Raw genomic sequence first — 20986 nt, forward strand, 5'->3', positions numbered from 1 at the left:
AAGATGACCTGAAAGCTTCCTGTTGCTCATTCTTCTTTTTGCATCAGCACCTGGGAGCTACCAGCCTCAATTATTTCTTGACATTGCTGGAAAGAGGTGCTGGACAATATAAGAGCTAGATGCTTAGCATGTGCAGAAATCCAGCCGAATGGCAAAATGGAACTAAAGCCCAAAATAAATCCTCATAGGAGGCTTTGATTTTTTTCAGTCTTGTATTTTTTTCTTTAAGGATAAAAATAACAGCTAACATGTATTATCTTCCCTTTGCCAATCCAGCAGGCTTAGCTGTTCTGCACAGTCCTTTTGTGTTATTGTTTGCTGGAAGGCCAAGGTGCATTTTGTTGCTTGCAACCTCAACTGATAGAAACTAATCCAAAACCTAGATGCAGCTATTCAAACAAATGGGTTTGATTTAATCTCCCTGGCATTACATGCTGAAAGTGCTGGATAGGGATGGAATGAATTTCATCAAAAGCGATTAGTGACACAAAATCGGAGTTTTAAGAGCCATTAAAGACTGTGTCTGATATAAAATTTATCTAGAAACTGAACACCATGTTTTGGCTTGCTTTCCTATTATTCCGGAGCTGCTTTGTTCGTTTTTTTTTAAATTCCAACTAGAACAAAAGGAGAGATACAGTCATGTTGTGTGAACCTGGGTTGGATCTAGTCCCCTTGCATGTAGAGCGGTTCTGGGGCAGTTTTCCCTGATTCTAGTTTTCAGTTATGATGCTTCCTCTAGCTTTAAGCGTCATTTCTACTTTAGGCCTGCAGCCAGACTTGCAGCAAATAACCCATCTCTTTCTGGGTTGCAAAGGCACTATATAAAGGCACTATAGGCTAACTGCGTTACTTAAACGCAGTCAGCCAAAAACCTAATGCAAGGGCAATATAAAGATTCTTTTCTGAGTTTTTCTTATGAGTGATTTACTTGAATTTAAAGTAGGAAGAAACTGATAAAACAGTGTGCGTGTATATAAATGCACTTTTTTCCCCCCCCCAGAATAATTCCTTCTGAATCTGCAAACCGTCCCAGGAAGCCTTGCAATTGTACTAAGTCTCTATGTTTGAAATTGTAAGTACAACTTGGGGTTTTTTTAAGCCTTATTTTTGACATCACAAATTTATGCTGAGTATCGGAATATAATGTTTTTAAGTATATCAGAAATGTTATGTCTCGATGCTAATTGAAGGTTGCTGTTGATATTGGTGGAGATGTTGCAGTGCCTGTGTAATTTTGTAACTCCTGTGAGCTATATAGACCCTAACATTTTATAAATTCCTGATTTCGCAGCTTTGTGGTGTGGTGAAGGCAATTCCACTCAGCAGCTGTAGTTGTGTTGTTGTTGCTATGAGTGAAATGACATCCCTTGGTATCATCAGTGGGTAACTACTATACTTTGGTGATACCATGTTGTATCAAGTACTTCAGAAAAATTGGGCTGTGTGTCTTCTTAAATGACTGAATAGACAAGTGATTCTTCACTGATAGGTCTGAGTCCTGCTCATCCTCATGAGATATTTTGCTACTCCATTCAGTGTCTTTGTAAGAATTTGACATAAAAGCATTTTAAGCTGAGGAGATGCTATGTTTCTTTGTCTCAAGTTAAAGTCAGTCTAACAGTTTTGGGACAATAGCAGGAGGAGATAGTGAAATTAATCTGTGGTTCCCAGAATCGTGGACGATGAAGAGGAAATTGATGGTGTGCTACTCAAAGGGAAAGTGATGCAACGGTAGCTGAACCCAAGTTAAGAAGTGTGTTTAAACTTTTCAGCTTGGGTTTCTTTTCATGTAATACACCCTACCTCTGTGTGGGGAGGTGTGCCCTGTGCTTCCTAGCCTCAAAATTGTCTGTTGCACAGAAGACATGGTAAACAGGAAGATGCATAGCTGGTTTTTCAGATGTTTTACAACATATGTGACTGGCTTCATAGTGCCAAATGTATGTTAGATGCTTAGGGTTTTCCACTTTGGCACCTGAATGCTCTAGAAATTCTAGGAGAATAATGGCATCACTGGTGATGCTTTGCACCTTCAGAATGCTGTTTGGAAACAAACTTTTCTTGTAAGTTACTGTAATTTATATATATATACAACGGCTAGGCATATATAAAATGGCATTATATATATATAATGGCTAGGTGTGGAGCAAATGGCTAATTCACTCCGGCAAATGTGCTTTCTCCCTAGTAAAACTTTTTCCCATCTGGAAGGGGAGTTCCTTTTTCCCAAATGAATGTTGAAGGTAGGCACATAGCCTGAAAGAAGAAAACTCAGAGAAGTTATTTGCTCACTGATGCTCTGGGTTGATGTTGGCGCTGTTTGTTTTGGAAACCAGGACCATTCCACTACTGAATTTTATACAGGACAGAAAGGAGAGCTATTACAGATTGTAAAAGCTTTTGATATAGTTTGTCCCTGGGACCATTCAGGTTGCTAAAAATCACCAAAATGCAGTTCAACCAGACGAAGGGACTCTGGGCCAACCCTAATCTAGTTCTTGTGGTGTAACCCTGGGCTAGCCACGGGAAGCCAGTTTTGCAAGGGGTTCAGGCTCCTAAAGATGTGCTCCCAGGATTTCAAAGGTAACTGAAGAGGATCAGCAGTTTCCATCAGCTATACGTGGAGGTGGTACTGGACGCATTGAAACATGCCAGAGTTTGTCGTGGCCCAAAGCCATGTTTGAGCTGACAATGAATGTGGTGCTTCCATGTATCAGATCTGTGGGATGGTGTCATGAGATCTTGGTTTTGGTGGGAGGTAGCAGAGGTACATAAGAGGCATGGCAATGTGATTGGCTTTTCCTGTCAATGTTTTGCTGCTTTTTATTCACACACTTGTCCCTTTAAAAAATCTCAGATAACTACAGCTTTATCCTCATCCAGATCCTCTCCTATTTTACCTGTGCTCCAAAGCCTATGAGGTGTACCACTAACAAGTTCCTCTTCTATTCCATCCCTGCTATGGCAAACTCTGCCTCAGTTCACAGCTGTAAACAGTTTAGGGGCAAAATTAACAAAAAAAGGCTAGTTGCTGTGTTAGTCAGTTTGCCTGTTGATTAGCACTCCAATGGCTTGCCTTTTGTTTTGGCTGTAGGAGAGCTCTTGAAGGCTGACTTGATGAAGTGGCTGGGCCAGGAACTGGCGATGAGGTGGCTGTGGCAGGATGGCCCTCAATGTGTGGGTCAGCCACCCCAGAGTCACCCTAGAAATAAGTCTCATTAGCTTCTCTTGCTGCTGAGGGGACCTGTGCTGTGTGAACACATAGCTCCAACAGACAGCCTGGAGCTATACCTGTGTCTTTAGACAGCAACTAGACCTGCGCTAGAGGATTTAGGCCTTGCGGTGAGGCTTGATACCACTCGTACACCTGGAGTTGAGCATAGGGTGACCCTTACACCTACTGTGTGTGCGTATCGTCAGACTAGGACCTTCTGCTACTGTCATCGGTACTAACACCACTGTAATGGTCGTGTTTACAAATGCCTTCTGCATCTTCTGTTTCAGGTATTGCGATTGTTTTGCAAATGGTGAATTCTGCAATAACTGCAACTGTACAAATTGTTACAACAACCTGGACCATGAAAATGATAGACAAAAAGCAATAAAGGTGAGGGGCCTCTTCCCCTGTCCCTGGGATCAAAGCCATTTAGCTTCCGTCTTCTGAAGCTACGGCGTGGGGCAGAGTGGGTGTGTAATGCCCTGACCTCCTCCCACATGTGCAAGGCTTAAGTTCTTTATCACACCTCTAAATTCTGGTCCCTGCATGCAGTGACTTACCCTTTGGGTGTCCATTGACAGGCCTGCCTTGACAGAAACCCTGAAGCCTTCAAGCCCAAAATAGGGAAAGGAAAGGAAGGAGAATCGGATCGGAGACACAGCAAAGGGTGTAACTGTAAACGCTCAGGATGTCTCAAAAACTACTGCGAATGTTATGAGGTACGAAGCATTATCTCATCTTGAAGATACCGTCTTTTTCCCTTTTAGTGCTGTAGCTTCTCTGATTTGCTTTGTCTCTTCTTTGTACTGATTGCTATAATGTTTTCTATTCTTTTCTATTGCAATAATGCTATCTCTTCTTCCAGCAATTTGCACACAGAAAGCCATGTATATGGCAGAATTGATCACTTCTATAAGTTTAATTTTAAACCATGTAGCAGCTTCAAACTTAGGCTTGGATTTGTCCTTTACTGAAGAGTGGTATTTCCTAAAGAAATCTGCCGTACCAAGTCCCTAGGAGGAGTTGAAGCAGCATCCCACAGATGTTCTGGGATAGAACATGTCTGTGGAAGACAAAAACAAAAGTTGTTGTCAGCTAACTGATGGGTCTGTGGATGCAGAGGTATGTCAGACTGACCTCTCTCACAGTTCAACCACCTAAATTCCACTGTTAACAGTAGGTTGGTGAAGAAAGGGATGAGTGGGAAACCACTGATTTGCATTTGATTCAGGTATACTTTCTGGAAAGGCATCTCAGTTTGAGGTGAGAATTTGGAGAGAAAACTACTACTTGAGAGTTTCTTCTAGTGACTAATTAATAAGAGATTAAAACAAGATCTCCTTTTCATTCTGGTTTGTCTTAAAGGGAGTCAAGGTTGCTACAGGTTTCTCATGTTTTGTTTGTTTGTTTCAGGCAAAAATCATGTGTTCTTCCATATGCAAATGCATTGGCTGTAAAAATTTTGAAGAAAGCCCAGAGCGAAAGACACTGATGCATTTAGCAGACGCTGCAGAAGTTAGGGTGCAGCAGCAGACCGCTGCAAAGACCAAGTTATCTTCCCAGATCTCAGATCTGCTGACAAGGCCAACACCAGCGCTCAGCAGTGGTGGCGGGAAGTAAGTTAATGCAGCACCCTGTTTCAGTTGCTTCTGACATGTTTTTTTTCTGATGTATGTGACAGGTATGTCCCTGTCACCTTTGAATGTTATCTGCGTAAGCTGTAGAAGCAGGAGCGCTCAGGTGAATGGAGCTTTATGTTCACACAACCGTGCTTTCTGTGGGACCTAGGGTATGCCAAGCTTAGCTGTGCTCCAGCGTGTCACTAAGCATTCTCTTCTCATGGTTGCCCGTGTGCTCACAGAAAGCATGAAGTACAAGTGTTCCATTTACTAAAGGATGTAATCCTTGAGCTGCCCTTACAGTGAAATCTGGAGAATTGTTCTATGTATGTGGGCATTTCAAAGGCTGTTTCAAAATGTACGTGGATGGAGGCAGGCCCCAAAGCGCAACGGCCCACCAATTCATGTGACACTAACTGTGGCTTATCCACTCCCTGCTGGTTGTCTAAAGGCTCTTGGAAGCAATGGGACAGATGAAATCTCATCAGTCCTTGTACTAAAAAGTTGCCCAGCTCTGGAGTTCGGTGCACTGTGTTTTTGCTGAAAGTGAGTGCCTCTATCTTTGTTTCAGGCTGCCCTTTACGTTTGTAACCAAGGAGGTAGCCGATGCGACCTGCGAATGCCTTCTCGCCCAGGCAGAGCAAGCAGAGAAGATGGGCAAGTCAAAAGCTGCAGCAGAGCGCATGATCCTCGAGGAGTTTGGACGCTGTTTGATGAGAGTTATTAACTCTGCAGGGAAGTCCAAAAGTGACCCTTGTGCCATGAACTGCTGACTCGTGCACATGAGCCACCATGAAGCGGACTGAACAGAACACTTAAGGCACAGGGACACTTTTGTTTGGCATAGAGGATTTAATAATATTTGTTAATTTGGTGCTTGTTGTAAATTGACTTGTATAAGATTGAAACAAGAAAATCTTTTATAACAAGATGCAGAGCCTTTTAAATCTTAGCTAAATCCTCTTCTACTTAAGACAATGCCTAAAGGTCAAATCTTCTTGCTGATGTACAGCTTTTACGTTGGGTTTCTTAAACATTAGATGTGTTCTCCCCTTTCCCCCAGAATAATTGCCTGAAGGGCATATATAAATTATTATAATATATATTATTTACAGTGTATGGAGTTGCATCACTTTGTGCATACAGGAAAACACAGGTGATGTCAACAGCCAGGTGATGCTTTTGTCAACAGGCCAATAATAAGGAAGTATCAGTGTATCCAAGATAGCTCTGAAAGGAATTGTGTAAAAATGATCATCTAAATGGAAGGTAGGACTCATATTTAGGACTTGACACAGCATATTCCTTTAGTGCACGGAGCACTGTGAAATACATAGGCAATAATACAGAGGGGTTGCTTGCAGATTCAGCGCTGGGCAAGTGGTGGAGAATCTCGCTGGAGCAGGGCCCAAGGAGTTTAGAGGTGAATGGAATTAATGGGAATTTTTTTATAGAAACGTGACTGAGAGCTCAGATATCTCTTAAGCTGGAACTTGAAGGCTAAAACAGTGGCCTGTTCTCAGAAGTGAGGAAGAGCAGCTGTGCCACAATGCCAGACTGTCTGCCCAGTGTGCACTGTTACCTAAGCGTGCAGCAGGTGGATGCTGTTGCTTGGGTGAAGCTTGGTTTTTCAGAGGTCTGCAGCAGCCTAATCCCTCACTGGAGGAAGGGCTGTGCAGCCCGTTGTGTTTTCTAGGATGGAGTTGTCACCCTGGAAAAGTCTGAGAAGCTGAGGTCATGGGAGATGGTGGAACCACAGTTGTCTTAACAAGGACTCGAGACAATCTGCATCCAAATCGACTTGCAAACACAGGTAGGGATCATGTTCAGCCTGGTTGTGGGTCTTCAGGATGCTGCTTCTCTGCATGTTGGCAATTAGTGTACGCTTTTTTTCATGTTGTTTAGAATGACTGTGAAAGCCATGATCTGAGAGGGTGCTAGCACAGAATCAGGATTGCTACCAAAACAGATGCACGGATCCTTTTATACAAAGCTGGGGGGCAGGGGGAATCAACTATAGCTGTGTATTAGACTAGGGCAGGAGATTTTTTCAGTATTTGTTACGGGCAATCTCAGATCACATTTTTGATAGTGTTGGCACAATTAACCTGGTAGGTTACTAAGCTACTGTGAACATCAATAACCGTGTTTAATCGCAAGCATTTTTATTACCTGTCTCACTGCAGCCTGAACTAGCTAGGTTTTTCCAAAAGGGGTTTTGTATTCCTCCTGTAAAGCTATAAATACAGAGAAGTGCAGCAGAGCTCTTCCTCCAGCTTTTCTAGCAGGGCGATGCTGGCGAAAGGTAGGGGCTAGGCAAGCCGGCAGCAGAGCGAAGTGCCTGGACGCGTGATGGCAATAGGATGGGGGGATGCTTCCGCTCTCGTCTTCACCCCATGATCCTGCGCACCGAGCAGAAGGCCCTTTCTCCCTGACCCTTCTCTGGACCCTCCTCAAAATGCCTCAGGGGGACAAAAAGGGCCTGGGAGGTGGCCAGCTGTGGTGGTAGGCCTGTTGAGTGCCCACTGCAGACAAGGTCTGACCTGCCAGTCGCTGTCTGAAGGGCCCTGTCTGCTATTAACATCTCTTTGAGCATAAATAGCAAGTGTATTTGTGCAGATCTCTGAAAAGGGAACCCACCTCTTGTGTAAGCAAATGCCATTTTTTTCATAATTAGGACTTGGATTTACTAAAAACTCAGTGCAGTAACTTTACATGTAGATAGTGCGGATATTCAGTTTACTTCTAGTGACCATAGTATGTCCAGTAAGATTTGTATAAATGTAAATTAGAGTAAGTGAATAAAGTAATACCTACTTACGTATTTTTCAAACAGATTGCAATATGCCTTCTTTTGTTTAGACTTCAATCCATGTTAATTTTGTATATAATCTGTCTTACTCTAAATTGCACCTTTTGTGATGTGTATTTATATACAGTGTGCAAAAACACTTGTGAAATTTAGATTACAGTTGTAATTATGTATGATGGCATTGCTTGAGAATATTTTGCTTGTAAAGACTTTGAAGGTGCAATCAAATGCTCTTGGTTCTTCTATTTTGTTTCGAACAAGCTTTCTCAGATATTAAGCTTGAATTCCTCTCTCCCCTCTCCCTGGTGTAGAATGTGTGAATTGGTTTTTGTACTTCCTTAGCCATTTGCATCAAATTGCTGGACAAGATTCACAGTCAAGTTCATCCAGTTACATAAAAATAATTGGGAGTGGGGCAAGGATTCATTTTCTAGTTCTGTTTACATTGGAAAGTAGGAAAATTAAATTTATATTTACTAGACCTATTCAAAGAGTACACTTTTCTATATTGTACAAATAAAACAGTCAGATAAATCACAAAGAAAAATAAACATTTATACTATTCTGTAAATACGATTTTTTTTTTTTGCACTCCTTTCCTTCAGCACTGACAAATACATACAGATTTTCACTGAAATAACAAAATAAATCTGTTAACACTAGGCCCACTTCTGATGCAAGTACTGGCTTGGATTTTCAGTATGAGATCAAATCCTACCAGAGATAAACCATGGTTACTAGCATGCTGTCTTGCGTAGCGATTCGTGACACGTTGTGGCAGAGTTCATAAAGGGCCAAAATGTGTCAACCAAGCCAGCACATTAATTTCTCAATTTCTTTTAAATTCTTTAATGAGAAAGCATAGATTTTTTTTTTTTTTTTTTTTTCACATGCAGTGGCTAGACGAACCTCCTCCTGCTCAGCATAATGCTCAAGGCCATTCTGCAGCACCCTTGAAGACAGCAGGGTGCTACACAGAGCTCATTGAGGACCCCAGGCAGAACTTTGAGGCAAAGCTTTGTTGAGAGCCTTAGACTGCTTGTTAGCAGGATGCAATGCACTGTTTTCTTGCAGCGTTTGTGTCTTTTTATATGTTTCTTGGGGAGGGGGCTTGTGAGCAGCTCTTGCAAAGCTGTATTACTCAGTTGCACTGAGGAATACAAGTCAGTTAAGAGAGCTTGTGGTTTGTTTCTACGAAGCAAAACCTGGTTTTATTTGTGCATCCAATTTCTACATGCAGCTTGGTAAAGGTAGTATATGAGCAATGCTCAGGGAGTCTTGAGAGTGTTGTTAGGATGTTGAGTGAACAAAAGATGTTACTGAACTGAGCTTTTCCCCCTTAGCACACCAGCTGCTGTGAGAGGAGGCTGCAACAGAGGATGAGAGAAGGAAGGAGGTGCTCAGAGTGACTTAGGGGTGGGTCTGTATGGACCTCATGGAGGGCAAGAGGGAGCCTGTTTCAGAGAAAAGGTGAATGTCTGAGCAAGGAGTTGCTGGGAAAACAGTGTCCAAAAGACACTGTGGGAAAAGGAGTGGTGCAGAAAAGCACTTGGTCGCAATTGTGGAGTTAGGAATGCTGAAAAATTCCACTGAAACGTGACAGTTCCTGTGGTGTGAGTACAGCCAGCAGTATCTGTGGTGGGCACAGCAGGACTGTATTTTTGGAAAATAATGGCAATTGGTACAGGGTTCCTATATTACAACTGTCAAGCTTTTTTATAATATTGGATAGCTTTGTTAACTAGATAACAGCCACACTTTCTTCTAATAATGTGCTTTTGCTCAAACCTCATCCTACCAAGCCCTGTAAAGTTTCCTCAACATCTCTTGAAAACCTGTCACCAGTATTTCAGCGAATTACAAAAGGATGTGTGAATTGTGATGGTCACGGGTACAGGCAGGTCAGCCACAGAAACACCCAGAGCCCAGCCTGTCTGCACAGCTCAACCGAAATTCAGAGAAATTCAGATGGGGAAGCCCTGTGCGTGGCACACCCGCCATGTTCACAGCTTGGTGCTGCGGCCAGGAACCCTCGTGCATCTTCGTGCAAGAGCTTCCCGTTTGGGAGGAAGCTCAGAAAGAACCGAGCTACACAAGCTCCCTCAGGTGTAAACACGAGGTTGCAGCAGGCTGACACGCAGCCATCAAAAATGCCCAGCGAGGAAGTGCCTGTTCCCTATGGCTCAGCTCATATTGGGGCTGGAGGTTCAGAAAACGCAAATATTACATTATGTGAGTGCAACCAGCCTACCACTGGGATTTTCATCAGCGTTTTGCCAGTTGTCCTAAAAATCATGTCTCGCATGTATATGGGAGGGAAATCATTTCCCGCAGTCTCTTGTAGCTGGAATGGCTCCGTGGCAGCGACAGCTTCAACATGGCTTTTTGCACAGATAATTGGACTAGAAAAATAAAGTCTACATGTTTTGGTTTGCTACTCCCAGCAGAGAATGTGTGAAGTTCTGCAGTGCTGCTGCTCTCAGAGTTTGAGGAATTGAGTGCAGCAGCTCTTTACAGAATCACAGAATCATCACGGTTGGAAAAGACCTTGAAGATCCTCCAGTCCACCCGTGAACCTCACACTGACCGTTTACCTACCATGAGTGAGGACTAGGGGAAGAGAAAGAACCCAAACTGACAAGGGACAGCTTTGTCAAGTCACTGGTAGGCAGAATGGCACCTTGAATATTCTTCCTGCCCTGGGATATGGTGGATCACCATTTTTCATCCCATCTCCAAAACGCAGCTCAAAAGTAACTGAACAGCCAGTGTTGTGGGAAATACTTGCCTTCCATCTTGACCTGCTGTTCTGCATAGCAGAGGGAAGCCATTTAGTAGCAATTATGCCAAACTTTGCTATTCCAGCTGAAGCACTGCACACCAAGGCAGCTTCCTTGCTGGGAAAGTGAACTGACTGAAGAAGCCTGTCCTACTCGGTGGCATCAAACCTGTGATTCGTCACTGGTGGAAACAAGATCTGAACAGGAGACTGCCTCGTGCCTTGGGCTGCAGGGCACACGCCAGCTCCGCAAGGATGGGGCCGTGTGGCATGTGGGTGACCTGATGGGGCCGTCTAATGAGACCGAGAACACAGCACACCCTGGGGCTCCTGCCCCGAGAGGAGGGTGTCAGTGCCCACGGGTACTGCTGGGCACGACAGCCCAGTCGCAGCCTCAGCGCTGCACCCTCGCCTTCGTGGACAACAGCCATGGATCCACTACCTCACCTGTAAAATGTGGGGCTTTAGGGGTACAGTTTGATATTGTACTCCCCCCTTCAAGGGATCTAGACTTACACAGCCTGTTATGTGTTTGATGAGATGTGTTGGAGTGGAGATTAGAGCTTGTATACAACTTGAGTGCTGTTTTCACGTCTTTATTTTCCTTTTCAAGTAAAAGTTCTGCAAGCTTTCTTACCTCCAGCTTTTTGAAAGCGTATCTGCTTTGGTGACAACAAAGTGCCAGCACACATGCATGCCCCCCACCCACGTGGAAGACACATTAATTTTCTCCTGGCAAGAGCACTCACAGCACTAAGCCACCCAGCACCTCCAGGGGACACTGCAGAGTGTCCCCTAACCCCTCCCCAGACATCCTGAGCAACCATTGCTCATCCTGACTGCCACATGTCTCTCGTGAAATACGTGGCCGCTTTGCAGGATCACCTGATGGAACGCAGGATCAGATGAACTCCCTTGCTTTGCTCAGTGAAGCTCTGATCGGATTGTTTGCAGCAGCCCAACACATCACTGCTTACCAACACTAGTTTTGCTGGCCAAATCATGGGTAAACATCATTTCCTCACGCGTGTCACCTAATCTGGCCATCACGGAACCTCAGCAGGGGCCAGCCATCCTTGGAATAGCAGTGAGGACTCATGACCCCAGTGGGTTTGGCTTGACTGACAGCTACCCAGTGGTGATGGAAACCCATGTCTTCCCTTCAGTTTCTTCAATCTGTGCTTTCCACAACGGCAGGTCAAGTTCAGGTGTTTGGCATGGTTTGTTCTGATGTTTAAGTAACATCGTGTTATTTCCTTTACCAAGATGGTGTAGTGGTTGTTGACGCACAACTCGCCATCAAACAAATGGTTCGTGAGGGTGGGGAAGAGGGGACTTTCTCCCAGAAGCTCCTGGAAGACTTTCTGTTCTAGAGACAAATGCCACAGCTTAGTGTTTTTGTTGGCATCTCCTACTTTGTCACACTGGTTTAGGACTTGCTCCGAAATGCTTGTGATGTAGTGTACACTTGCCGAGGGCAGAGTCACTCCACCAAACTTTTTTACATAGAGCACAGACCTGCACCTCAGCCTGCTCTCATCTAACTCAAAAAGGGAAGCAAGACAAGCCTCGCATTGCAAGTCGGAGGCTAACTGCTCAGCAACGAAGCCCGCGGCGCAGGTGAGGCTCCGTGCGTGCAGCGAGAGGTCTGTCAGCGCGTTACTCAGCGCGGTGCCACGCAAGAGCAGGCCGGCGCAATAGGGGTACTGGGACGGGGTCCTCCCCCGAGCTGTGTTATACTGAGCACGCACGCTGCCGAGGGTCAGATCTCTCCTACAAGACAGAGCTACATCCCAGGAGTTTGTGCTGCCTGAGCCACGGCTGTGGGGTGAGGCCGGTGCCAGGCTGCAGCTGGCCAGCAGTTTGTGATACGCGGCCCGGAACACGGTGCAGGTGGGGCTCCCGCTGCCCTCACAGGCTTGCTGGAGGGCCCCGAGGAACAGCTCCAGCGGGTTGAGGCTGAGGGCGTAGGTCAGGAGGTGACGGGAAGGAGCGTCTTCTGGACACACATAGTTGGTGTAAAGCCACTTGAGGCTTTCGGCGTTGAGCAAGAAACTCAGAAATCCTAACTTGCATTTGCTCTTAATAATATATCTCCCCATAGAGTCCGTTAAGGTGGTGAAGAAGCTCTTGGCCTCGTTAAAGAGGTGGCTTATTTTGGTGTAATTTCCAGCTAGCAAAGGCCCCTTCAGTCCCCTTCTCCAGGGACCTCCGCTGTGAAATACATCACACAGCCGGCTCATCAAGCGCACAAACTTGACGGTACCGCTGCAGTTCTGGAACGAGGCCAGGCCCAGCTTCTGGAGGTGTTCCAGTGCATCAGCAGCACCCTCGCTGAACAACAGGGTAGCAAGGTTAATCTTCAGGTGGTAACTCTCCTTATTCCCAGGTCCGCCCGACTTGGGACTGCATGGCTCTAACACCCTCCGCTCCTGCAAAGCCGCCAGCTCCACCACATGCTGCCACTGCGCGGTGTCGCTGAGCCACTCTATCTTCTGGAAGCACTGCAGAGCATTCCGTATCAGCTGGAGCGCGTGGCAGACGTCGAAAAAGTACGTGATGCTGTGAGCAGAGCCAGGCGGATGCTGGAAAGTGCACTGAATCCTTTCGGGATCTATCCTAATCCCCAGAGCTCTGGCAGTCTCGGCACCGCGACCGGTGGCACCCGACGTCACAGCCAGCACCACGATGCCAATGTTGTTCAGCTTATTAATGGTGTGACGAAGCAGCTGAGCAAGGAAGTGGCCAGTTGTGCTGTTCACAAAGAAGTAGCCAAGTGGAGCTGTCCAGGGACTCGAAATGCCGACTGCCATGAGAATTAGGGCTTCCGAGGCCAGCGGAGTTTCGTCAGCATCGAGCGCGCCTGCTCCCAAGTCAATAAAGCCTGTCGGGTGCTGGGTGTGCAGGTCCCACTCCCGCTGCTTCTGCAGGGACATGTCCTGTACCATCAGGGCACAGTAGCGGTAGGCCTGTTCCCCTCTCTCCACCTTTTCCTGAAGGCGGAGAAAAATGTCGTTGCTGAAGCCTGCAGCAGCCTCATCATTAGACAGCCAACTGGGAAAAAAGGGAGGATACAATTACATGTGATTCTGAGAAAACTGAAGCAAGTCAGCACCTTTTACCACTTAGCCTGTGGTCAGCTGTGTCTGGAGCTGCAGAGCAGATCAGAGTATGCAGAGGGCCACCAACACCAGACTGCTCTCCTTCCCAACTGGCTTTTTCTGCCCCACGCATCATAATCCAGTTTAGATGTGAAAGCCTTGGCAGCCCATGAGGAACATACTCTCCATCCACTACCTCTTGCACCCCTTTGAGCAGATCCTTTGGAAGAAGCTGTGTGAAGACCCCACAGGCTGGCATGGACAGTGGGTGTCTGTTGGGCATCCTCCAACTACGCTACAGGAGTTTGAGACTCAAAACCTGGCAGGGGGGGATGACTTTCTTCAGCTTCTGTGTGCTATTACAACTTCACTCCTTGATAATGGGTCTGATAGCGCTGCAGGTAGTAAATTCTGAGTCTATGTAACTACTTGCAGTGAGTGACACAATTGAGTTATGTGATACAGAAGTATCTCCCTTCCGTAACTTTGAAACATGCACTTGTCAAGATTCTTTGTGAGGCAAGGTGAGAAAAACCAAAGCTCTACTCTGCTTCATGCAGTCCTTCACGTTCTCATGTTCCCTTCTTGACTTTTCCCTTTCCCAGAAAACAGCCCCAAAGTTTTCCATGTGTAGTCCTATTGGTTTTGATTTCCTCTACTGCTTCTTATTCCTGCCCCTCTCTCCTCCTTTGATTTAGGCTGCTGCTGGAGTACTGCAGATGCTCCCTTATCCCTGCCTTCCTACTGCTGCTTTTTAGATGACCTTACTTGTATTTGCCCGCCCTTCCACTATTTGTCTCATCCCTCCCCTCTCACAAGTCTATGCTGCACACAGGGCAAGACCATGTCCCAGGAGGTTAAAGCACCTCTTTTTTATATTCCCCCTGCCTCCCCAGCAAACAGTAAAACACAGCAACTGAGGCCCTGAAATGTAGCTTTTTTCAAAAAAAGATGGCAGTACTTGGCAAACTCCACACTCACTCTAAAATTGTTACTGTGAGGAATGTGTTATTCTTATGCTGTGACCCACATATACCAGCTCTCTGAGATGAGGGGTAACAATATTTCTTGACATTTGCTTCCCACTCTGCTTCCGTTACTAAAACAAAGTAGGGAGAAACTACTAACGCTGAACGTTTTCAGGACATACGTTACACCGATTTTTACATGAGTACTTAAAAATACATTCAAAATGAATGAATAAAAACTTGCTTTGTCAGGCTGTAAGGATGAGGGAGGGGAAAAATCTTCTGTAGATAATCATAGGCCTTAACATGGTAGAGGTGTAGAATACAAGCAAATTGCTTCATTTCTGGTGAATATTCTGTCATCTGCCTCCACCTGTGCAAGTCGCAAGGCAAATCTGCTTAAAAAAAAAAAAGGAGGTCAGTTCAGTGAAGCAAATAAATAGGTGATACCAGAGGGATGCAGAATACAAGACAGCAGTGTGGGCTCTGGAATCACAGTCCTGAGTTGCATAAAGCGTACAGCTCAGCAATACTATCACTGTTCAACACCACCATCTTTTCCTATCTGATGTTATTCCACAGTTTTGAGTAAAGACTGTGTTTTAGATGGGGGTTCTGCTTAAAAATTGACATGACAGGAGAGAAGACATTAACTTATGGTTGACCCTGCAATTTGAAATGGCTTCTTCGGGTTCTATTACTCATGTGAACAGAGCTTGCTTCTGGACAGCACAAAAGACAAGGGGAATATTTTCTTGAGTCCTCTATCAGCTGAAGGGTGGCACGGTTTGGTTCAACAGCCTTGGTTACAGGTCTGACCTGAGCACCATAACCAGCCTCAAGGAATTGAGTTTTTTCAAGGAGATTTTAATTCTTTTCCGAATTGGCTGCTGTGTCCCAGAGCTTCAAATCACACGGCCTCCGCGCTCCAGCCCCAGACCTAGGAATGAGGGGTTCTGTGTACCGTGAAGTCAAACAAGTACCTAAAACGGGGTGGGGGAAGCACGCACCCCGAAGCGCTCTGCCTTAGCAACCGCCCCCAGCAGTACCTGAGAACTGGGCCTGCAGCAAACTCACGGTTTCCTCAGAAAGCTGCTGCTTGTCCGCCAGCTCCCGGAGGACGCTCGTCACCGTTCTGGGCCGGGGGGCGGCGGGGGAGCACGGCCCGGCCGCGGGGAGCTGCTGCTGCTGCGCGGCCTCCGGCACCGGCCGCGCCTCGCCGCCCGCCGCCCGCTGTCCCCTCAGGCTGTAGTTGTGGTCCCCGGCGGGGGCGCTGGCGAGGGGCTGCTTCAACGCCCGGCCGGGGGGGCCGCTCCTCCGGCCGGCGCCCAGCGGCTCCTGGCGGGGAAGAGAGAAGGGGAGGCGGGGGGCAGCCGGTCACCGCACACCGGCGCGGCCCGGCCGAGTGGGGGGTCGGGCGGAGCGAGGCCGATCCCCGCACGCACCGGGGGGGAGAAGCGGGAGGGCACGGCCCCCCGGCGCAGCTTCCGCCGCAGCCCGTAGCGCTCGAAGTCGGTCTCGGCGAAGTGCCGCGAGCAGAGGATGGCCCCGGGGCCCGGCCGCCACGCCCGGCGGCTCCGCGGGTCCACGCGGTTCACGGCGCGGATCCACTCGCGGCGCTGCACGGCGTCCACCGGGAACCTGCGGAGAGAAGGGAGTGGGAGGCGGGAGCGGGAGGCGCGGGCGGGGTGCGGGGGCCGGCCGCACTCACTGGTGGAAGGAGATACCACGCTCCCGGCTCCGCCCGTTGTCGCGAGCGGTGCAGCCCAGGGCCGAGCAGCTCCGCGTCATGGCCGCCCCGCCGCCGCGGCCCGCCGCGACGCCCCGCCCCGGAACTGCGCCCGCCCATTGGCTACCACCGCCCGCTCGCTTCCTCCTTTCCCATTGGCTCGCGAGCTGCCACTCCCGGGCCTTCCCGTTGGGAACTGCTTCCCCATTGGGCGCGGCGGCCGCCCATGGCCTTGCGGCAGTGCTGCACTTCCGCCTCGGCTGACGTAAGCAGAGAAGCGTGGCCGGAACGGGCAGGGAACCCAGCCAACCGCTAGCAGGGATGGGGGGAGAAGCAGCCAATGACAAGCGGCGATCCTCGCAGCCAATGGGAGCAGCGCTCCCAGCCTGTACCTATGGGGGGGTGGGGCGGGTAGCCAGGGTTGTCTTTCCCGCCGCGCCGTGAGGGGTATCTGCAGCGGCCCAGGGGTGTCCGGTGGCGGGGCCGCTGCTCGCCCGCAGCCTCGTCCGGGCGGGAGCCGCAGCCGCACCATGGGGCTGGGGCAGCGCCCGCCGCAGGCGCAGCGTCTGCCCGCTGCTGAGCGGCAGCGGAGTCTGGCGGCGGGAGGCGGTAGCGGCGGGGCTGTGCTCTGAGAGGTGGGTGGGGGGAGCCGCGTCCTGAAGTGCCCCCCGAGCTGGGCTGTGGAAGCCGTCGGGCCGCGGCGGCTGAGCCCTTTAGCTCCCGCGTGTGGGTGCCCGCACACCCCGCCCCGCCGCCGCTCGTGGGTCTGGCCGCTGTCCGATGATGAGCCTCACTGCTGTTCACATCATGATGGCGCCGTGATTACTGCCGTTGAGCTGAGGAGGACAGGCGGCACCAGACACCCCACACACCCCCCCCGCCGCCTTGCCGGCGCTTTCTCCCCGTTCCCCTAAACCCCAGCGGGGCGGCCGCCCCTAATGCCTGTTTCCCTCTTCCCTAGGGCCGATCGCTGCTCCTGCCCCGAGAAACCCCGAGGAGACCCCGAAGGAGGAGGACGCTGCCCCACCACTTCCCCCCCACTCGTGGCCCGCCCTCCCCTCGCTTCCCGCGCAGGGAAAGGTGGAGCCCCGCTCCCCGCCGCCCGGAAGACGCGGGGCGCGCCCGGAAACCGGCGGTGAGCGGGAGGCGGGGACGCGGCTGCCACGTTGGAACGGGACGGGACGGGGACGCGGCGGTGAGGTGCGGGGGGAGCGAGGGAAACCCTCGTTTAACACCTTTTTTCCTTCAGTTCCTGTCGGAAACAGGGCGTAGGCGCTGGTTGACGAGGCGACCGGCGGGCGCTGGCCGCGCACGGTGTTTCCGAGGCGGGGGGAGCCCCAGGGTGTTGAAAAAAAGACCCAGAAAGGAGACGGTGGAGGCTCGTGAACCGTTTTCCGTTCTCTGATCTGGCTGGTTGCGGAGGGTGTTTGGCGGCAGGGGTCTAACGAGGGTTTTCTCGAGGATGGGTTTGTTTTATGGGTTAAGACTGGAAGCTGCCGTAGGGTGCCCGATGTGTGCCGCGATGCAGCTAGAAGACGGTTTTTCAGAGCAGTTGAAGCTTTGCTCACGTTGTCCTGTTTTATGGTCTGTTCAGCAGCTATCAGTTTCCTCTAAGTGTCAATGTTATTCTGCCAACAGAGAATTATTCCTTCTCTTCCCCCTGGGTCTGCTCTGGAAAGGATGGCTTAGGTGTCTGTCCATCTGTGGGATTTCTTTAGGAAAACGATCCCCCTGGCAGCTTTTGCCAAGTCCTAATGCAGCTGCTGTATCCGTGGCAGCGCAGTCTCCCCGTGCTCCATTTAAGCATTAGCTTTCTTGGTTTTATTTTTTAGCAAAATGAAGCTGAAGGAAGTTGATCGTACTGCCATGCAGACCTGGAGCCCTGCCCAGCAGCACCCCATTTACCTGGCCACAGGTGAGTTTCTGGGAAGCGTGTGCTAGCAGGCCTCAGGCTGTGTGTGGTGGCTGCCGTGAAGCAGTCATAATTTTGGACTGCCCAGGGCATGGGTGGAGTCCCCATCCCTGGAGGGGTTGAAGAGTCGGGTTGACCCAGCGCTGAGGGATCTGGTGGAGTTGGGAACGGTCAGTGTGAGGTTCATGGTTGGACTGGATGATCTTCAAGGTCTTTTCCAGCCTAGATGATTCTGTGATTCTGTGAAAGTTGTAGGAGTTATTTCCTGTTCTGAAGGCTGGAGCGGGGTATATGGTGTAGTCCCTTTGGTGGAGATCTCCAGTTGTGCTGTGCGTGCAAACACACTTTGCGTTCTGCAGGTGACAGCAAGCATCCTCTTTCTGCTGGGGTAGAGTGACAGCAATCCTAACCACTGGTTCACTTTCCCTTGCTGCTTGTTTGTAACTTTGATCGCTTTCTGAGCATTGTCAGGGAGAGTGGCACTTGCCCGAAGCTTTTCCTGTTCATCTTGGTTAAGAAACCCCCAAAGGGGGAATCACGGGGAGGAGAGTTATGTAGAACTACATCTAAATAACAGAAACCTGACCCTGTCTCGGGGTCCTTTTTGAAAGGATGATGTTTTTATGCCCCTCCTTGTGCTGCTTTTGCAGTTGCTCTTCTGTATGTCGTGGCTTTCTCACTGCCAGGCATGCTTCTTCGCAGGTACATCAGCTCAGCAGCTGGATGCAACCTTCAGTACAAGTGCTTCTCTAGAAATATTTGAGTTGGACTTATCAGACCCTTCGCTGAATATGAAGTCTAGCGCCACCTTCTCCTCCTCTCACAGGTAAGCAGTGAGGTTGTAAGGGAAAAGTAACGGCTGTGGAAGTGTTGCACGTGGTGCGTGTGGAAAGGCCACTTCGTGAGGTTTATCTGCAGTTGTTAAGGAGAGGAGCAGAAATTCAGCACTGAAGGATGAAGGCGCAAGTGGCAGTGATGTTGTGGGACAGTGAGGTGTCATTGTGAAGGCAATGAGCTTGGACTCCAAGGAGTCGCAAGCAGCTCATGCTCTGACATAAACCTAAAAAATCTGTCATTGGCTGGTAGGTTTGAATATGCATGCAGACAATTTATCTTGGGGAGCTTCTGGAATTCTCCAGACAACAGAAGGAAATGTGAAATTTTGAAAATGCGAGTCAGCTTTTCACATTACCCCGTCCTGTTTGCATTTAGGTGTTTCAGGGAGAGTCCTGCAACAGAGCTAAACTGGGTCATGTTGTGTGTGTAGTATCATACCTCACCCCGCAGCTGGGAAGCCCAGTTCCGGACTGTACAACTCCGTTTAATTCTTAGTTCCATACCGTGCGCTTGTCCAAAGAAACATTGTTAGCGTCAGAGCGTCCGGTTTCCATCTCAGCAGCATTTGTAGCGGCTCTCTGGTGTCTGGTCCAGTGGCTGCTGCTTGTTGTGGGTGAGCTGAAAAAACATAGATGGAAGTGCAGGATGTTGCTGTGGGTAGAGGAAGAGGTGAAAATTTTTGTTGCCGTTGGATTGGATCCATGATTTTTTTCGTACCAGCTACAGTGTCAGCAGAACCACTTTTCCCCCTGGTGACCTGAAACAACATGACTGGAGGTGGGGGCAATTACAGCATTTCAGGAGTATGTTCCAGTGAGAATCTGACACTTCTAGAGAAGTAATTGCCATCACCACCACCTCCGACATGAGTAGAAAATATTTGGATTTGAGTCTTCACTATGTGTTGTAAAGCTGTAACTTCAAGACCTAAAGGACCTACAACTCTTTCCTAAAGTTTTTGATCAAATGTTGTTTGCTGGCTTCCTAGAGGTTGTGTTGCCTATAAACAACTTGAGAGGGGTTGAAACTGTGTGTGTTTGCACACAGTAGCTTGGGAATGCTTTTCTGATTTGAGTAAAGAACAGTTGCAGTAGCTTTTGCAGGAGGAAGTACAAGGTGTTAGGCTGCTGGCTTTGTGCCATGTCAGGTTTGCTGTAATGACCCGTGGGCTGGCAGAGCAGTCGTGCTGGCAGGCAGCTTGCGATCTGTGCCCTGCAATTGTCCACATTTTAGTACGTGGGACTTGTGAGAAAGCCAGAGTCTGTTTAATGCCCTGCACTGTGAGCAAAGCTGATGTTAACATGTCCTGCTGACCTGCTGAGAGCAGGATGAGGTGTTTGATCTTTTACAATTTCCTTGTTTTACCTTGTTTTCACCATGACTGAAATTTTTCAGGGCTTGTCAAGTGACATTTGTTTACTGAATTTCAAAAAACACTCATTATAGCCAGGATGCCGTGCTTCTTTGAAAGTACTTCCCTTGGTGAGCAACACAAGAATTTGACTTGGCTCCAGAAAATGCATTACAAAGGAGGTAGATTGTTTGTTTGTTTTTTATTAAAGATAACAAGAAGTGCCCAGGCTAGCAATATATACTGCAGGTTTTATTTTGGTTTGCAGCAAATGAAAATGTCTGGGTGATTAAACCCACAAAAGATAAATCCTGCAAAAGGCTTTGTTAATTGTCCTCCGAGGAAAGTTTTGCACTGCTTTTACAGAGCCATTCTTTATCCTGGAAAAAGAAAAGGGCAAGAGGAAAGTAATTGCATGGTTAACTCTGGTTTTCATTCTTGACTGTTTTCTGCCTTCATTTAGGGTTATCTTAAGTCCTGTTGAATCTTGCTCGTGGTGTAATACTAGTGCCCAAACAACCCTGTGGGTCACTCCATTTCTCGTAACCTTGCATAGTTAGGTGCAGAAGCAATCATACCCAGGGAAAGGGTCTGTCTGATATCACAGACCAATTTCTGTTTGTGGTATCATTCTTCGGTGAACCCCCACTGTAATCTG

At 48.4% G+C, this 20986-nt stretch overlaps 3 protein-coding genes across 23 annotated transcripts in view; 2 read left to right on the plus strand and 1 right to left on the minus strand.

Moving 5' to 3' along the window:
• LIN54 (lin-54 DREAM MuvB core complex component) overlaps positions 1-8222 on the plus strand; it is a 41333-nt gene extending 33111 nt beyond the window's left edge. For all 6 annotated transcript variants that reach the window (XM_074867566.1, XM_074867570.1, XM_074867567.1 and 3 more), the window contains 5 exons: positions 1004-1075; positions 3508-3610; positions 3802-3939; positions 4634-4836; positions 5411-8222. In XM_074867566.1, the coding sequence (XP_074723667.1) occupies positions 1004-1075; positions 3508-3610; positions 3802-3939; positions 4634-4836; positions 5411-5612 (718 nt within the window). In that variant the 3' untranslated portion in view covers positions 5613-8222. The remainder of the gene's footprint in view (positions 1-1003; positions 1076-3507; positions 3611-3801; positions 3940-4633; positions 4837-5410) is intronic.
• Positions 8223-11010: 2788 nt separating this feature from the next.
• On the minus strand, positions 11011-16333 carry THAP9 (THAP domain containing 9). Of its 2 annotated transcripts, none has more exons than XM_074867564.1 (5): positions 16211-16333; positions 15945-16118; positions 15549-15837; positions 14744-14894; positions 11011-13484 (listed from the first exon to the last, which is right to left on the minus strand). In XM_074867564.1, the coding sequence occupies exons 4-5, from the start codon at positions 14860-14862 to the stop codon at positions 11477-11479; spliced, it is 2127 nt and encodes a 708-aa protein (XP_074723665.1). In that variant the 5' UTR covers positions 14863-14894; positions 15549-15837; positions 15945-16118; positions 16211-16333; the 3' UTR covers positions 11011-11476. The 2 variants fall into 2 exon arrangements, with proteins under 2 accessions (XP_074723665.1, XP_074723664.1); XM_074867563.1 differs by having other exon boundaries at positions 15945-16140.
• Positions 16334-16636: 303 nt separating this feature from the next.
• Positions 16637-20986, plus strand: part of SEC31A (SEC31 homolog A, COPII coat complex component) — a 47409-nt gene continuing 43059 nt past the window's right edge. For 13 of the 15 annotated variants that reach the window (XM_074867572.1, XM_074867575.1, XM_074867578.1 and 10 more), the window contains exons 1-4: positions 16637-16863; positions 17190-17428; positions 18061-18143; positions 18843-18966. In XM_074867572.1, coding sequence (XP_074723673.1) covers positions 18065-18143; positions 18843-18966 — 203 coding nt within the window. In that variant the 5' untranslated portion in view covers positions 16637-16863; positions 17190-17428; positions 18061-18064. The remainder of the gene's footprint in view (positions 16864-17189; positions 17429-18060; positions 18144-18842; positions 18967-20986) is intronic. The other 2 variants (XM_074867573.1, XM_074867574.1) reach the window with 2 other exon arrangements.

Source organism: Strix uralensis, chromosome 4, assembly GCF_047716275.1.
Source record: "Strix uralensis isolate ZFMK-TIS-50842 chromosome 4, bStrUra1, whole genome shotgun sequence".
Taxonomy (NCBI): domain Eukaryota; kingdom Metazoa; phylum Chordata; class Aves; order Strigiformes; family Strigidae; genus Strix; species Strix uralensis.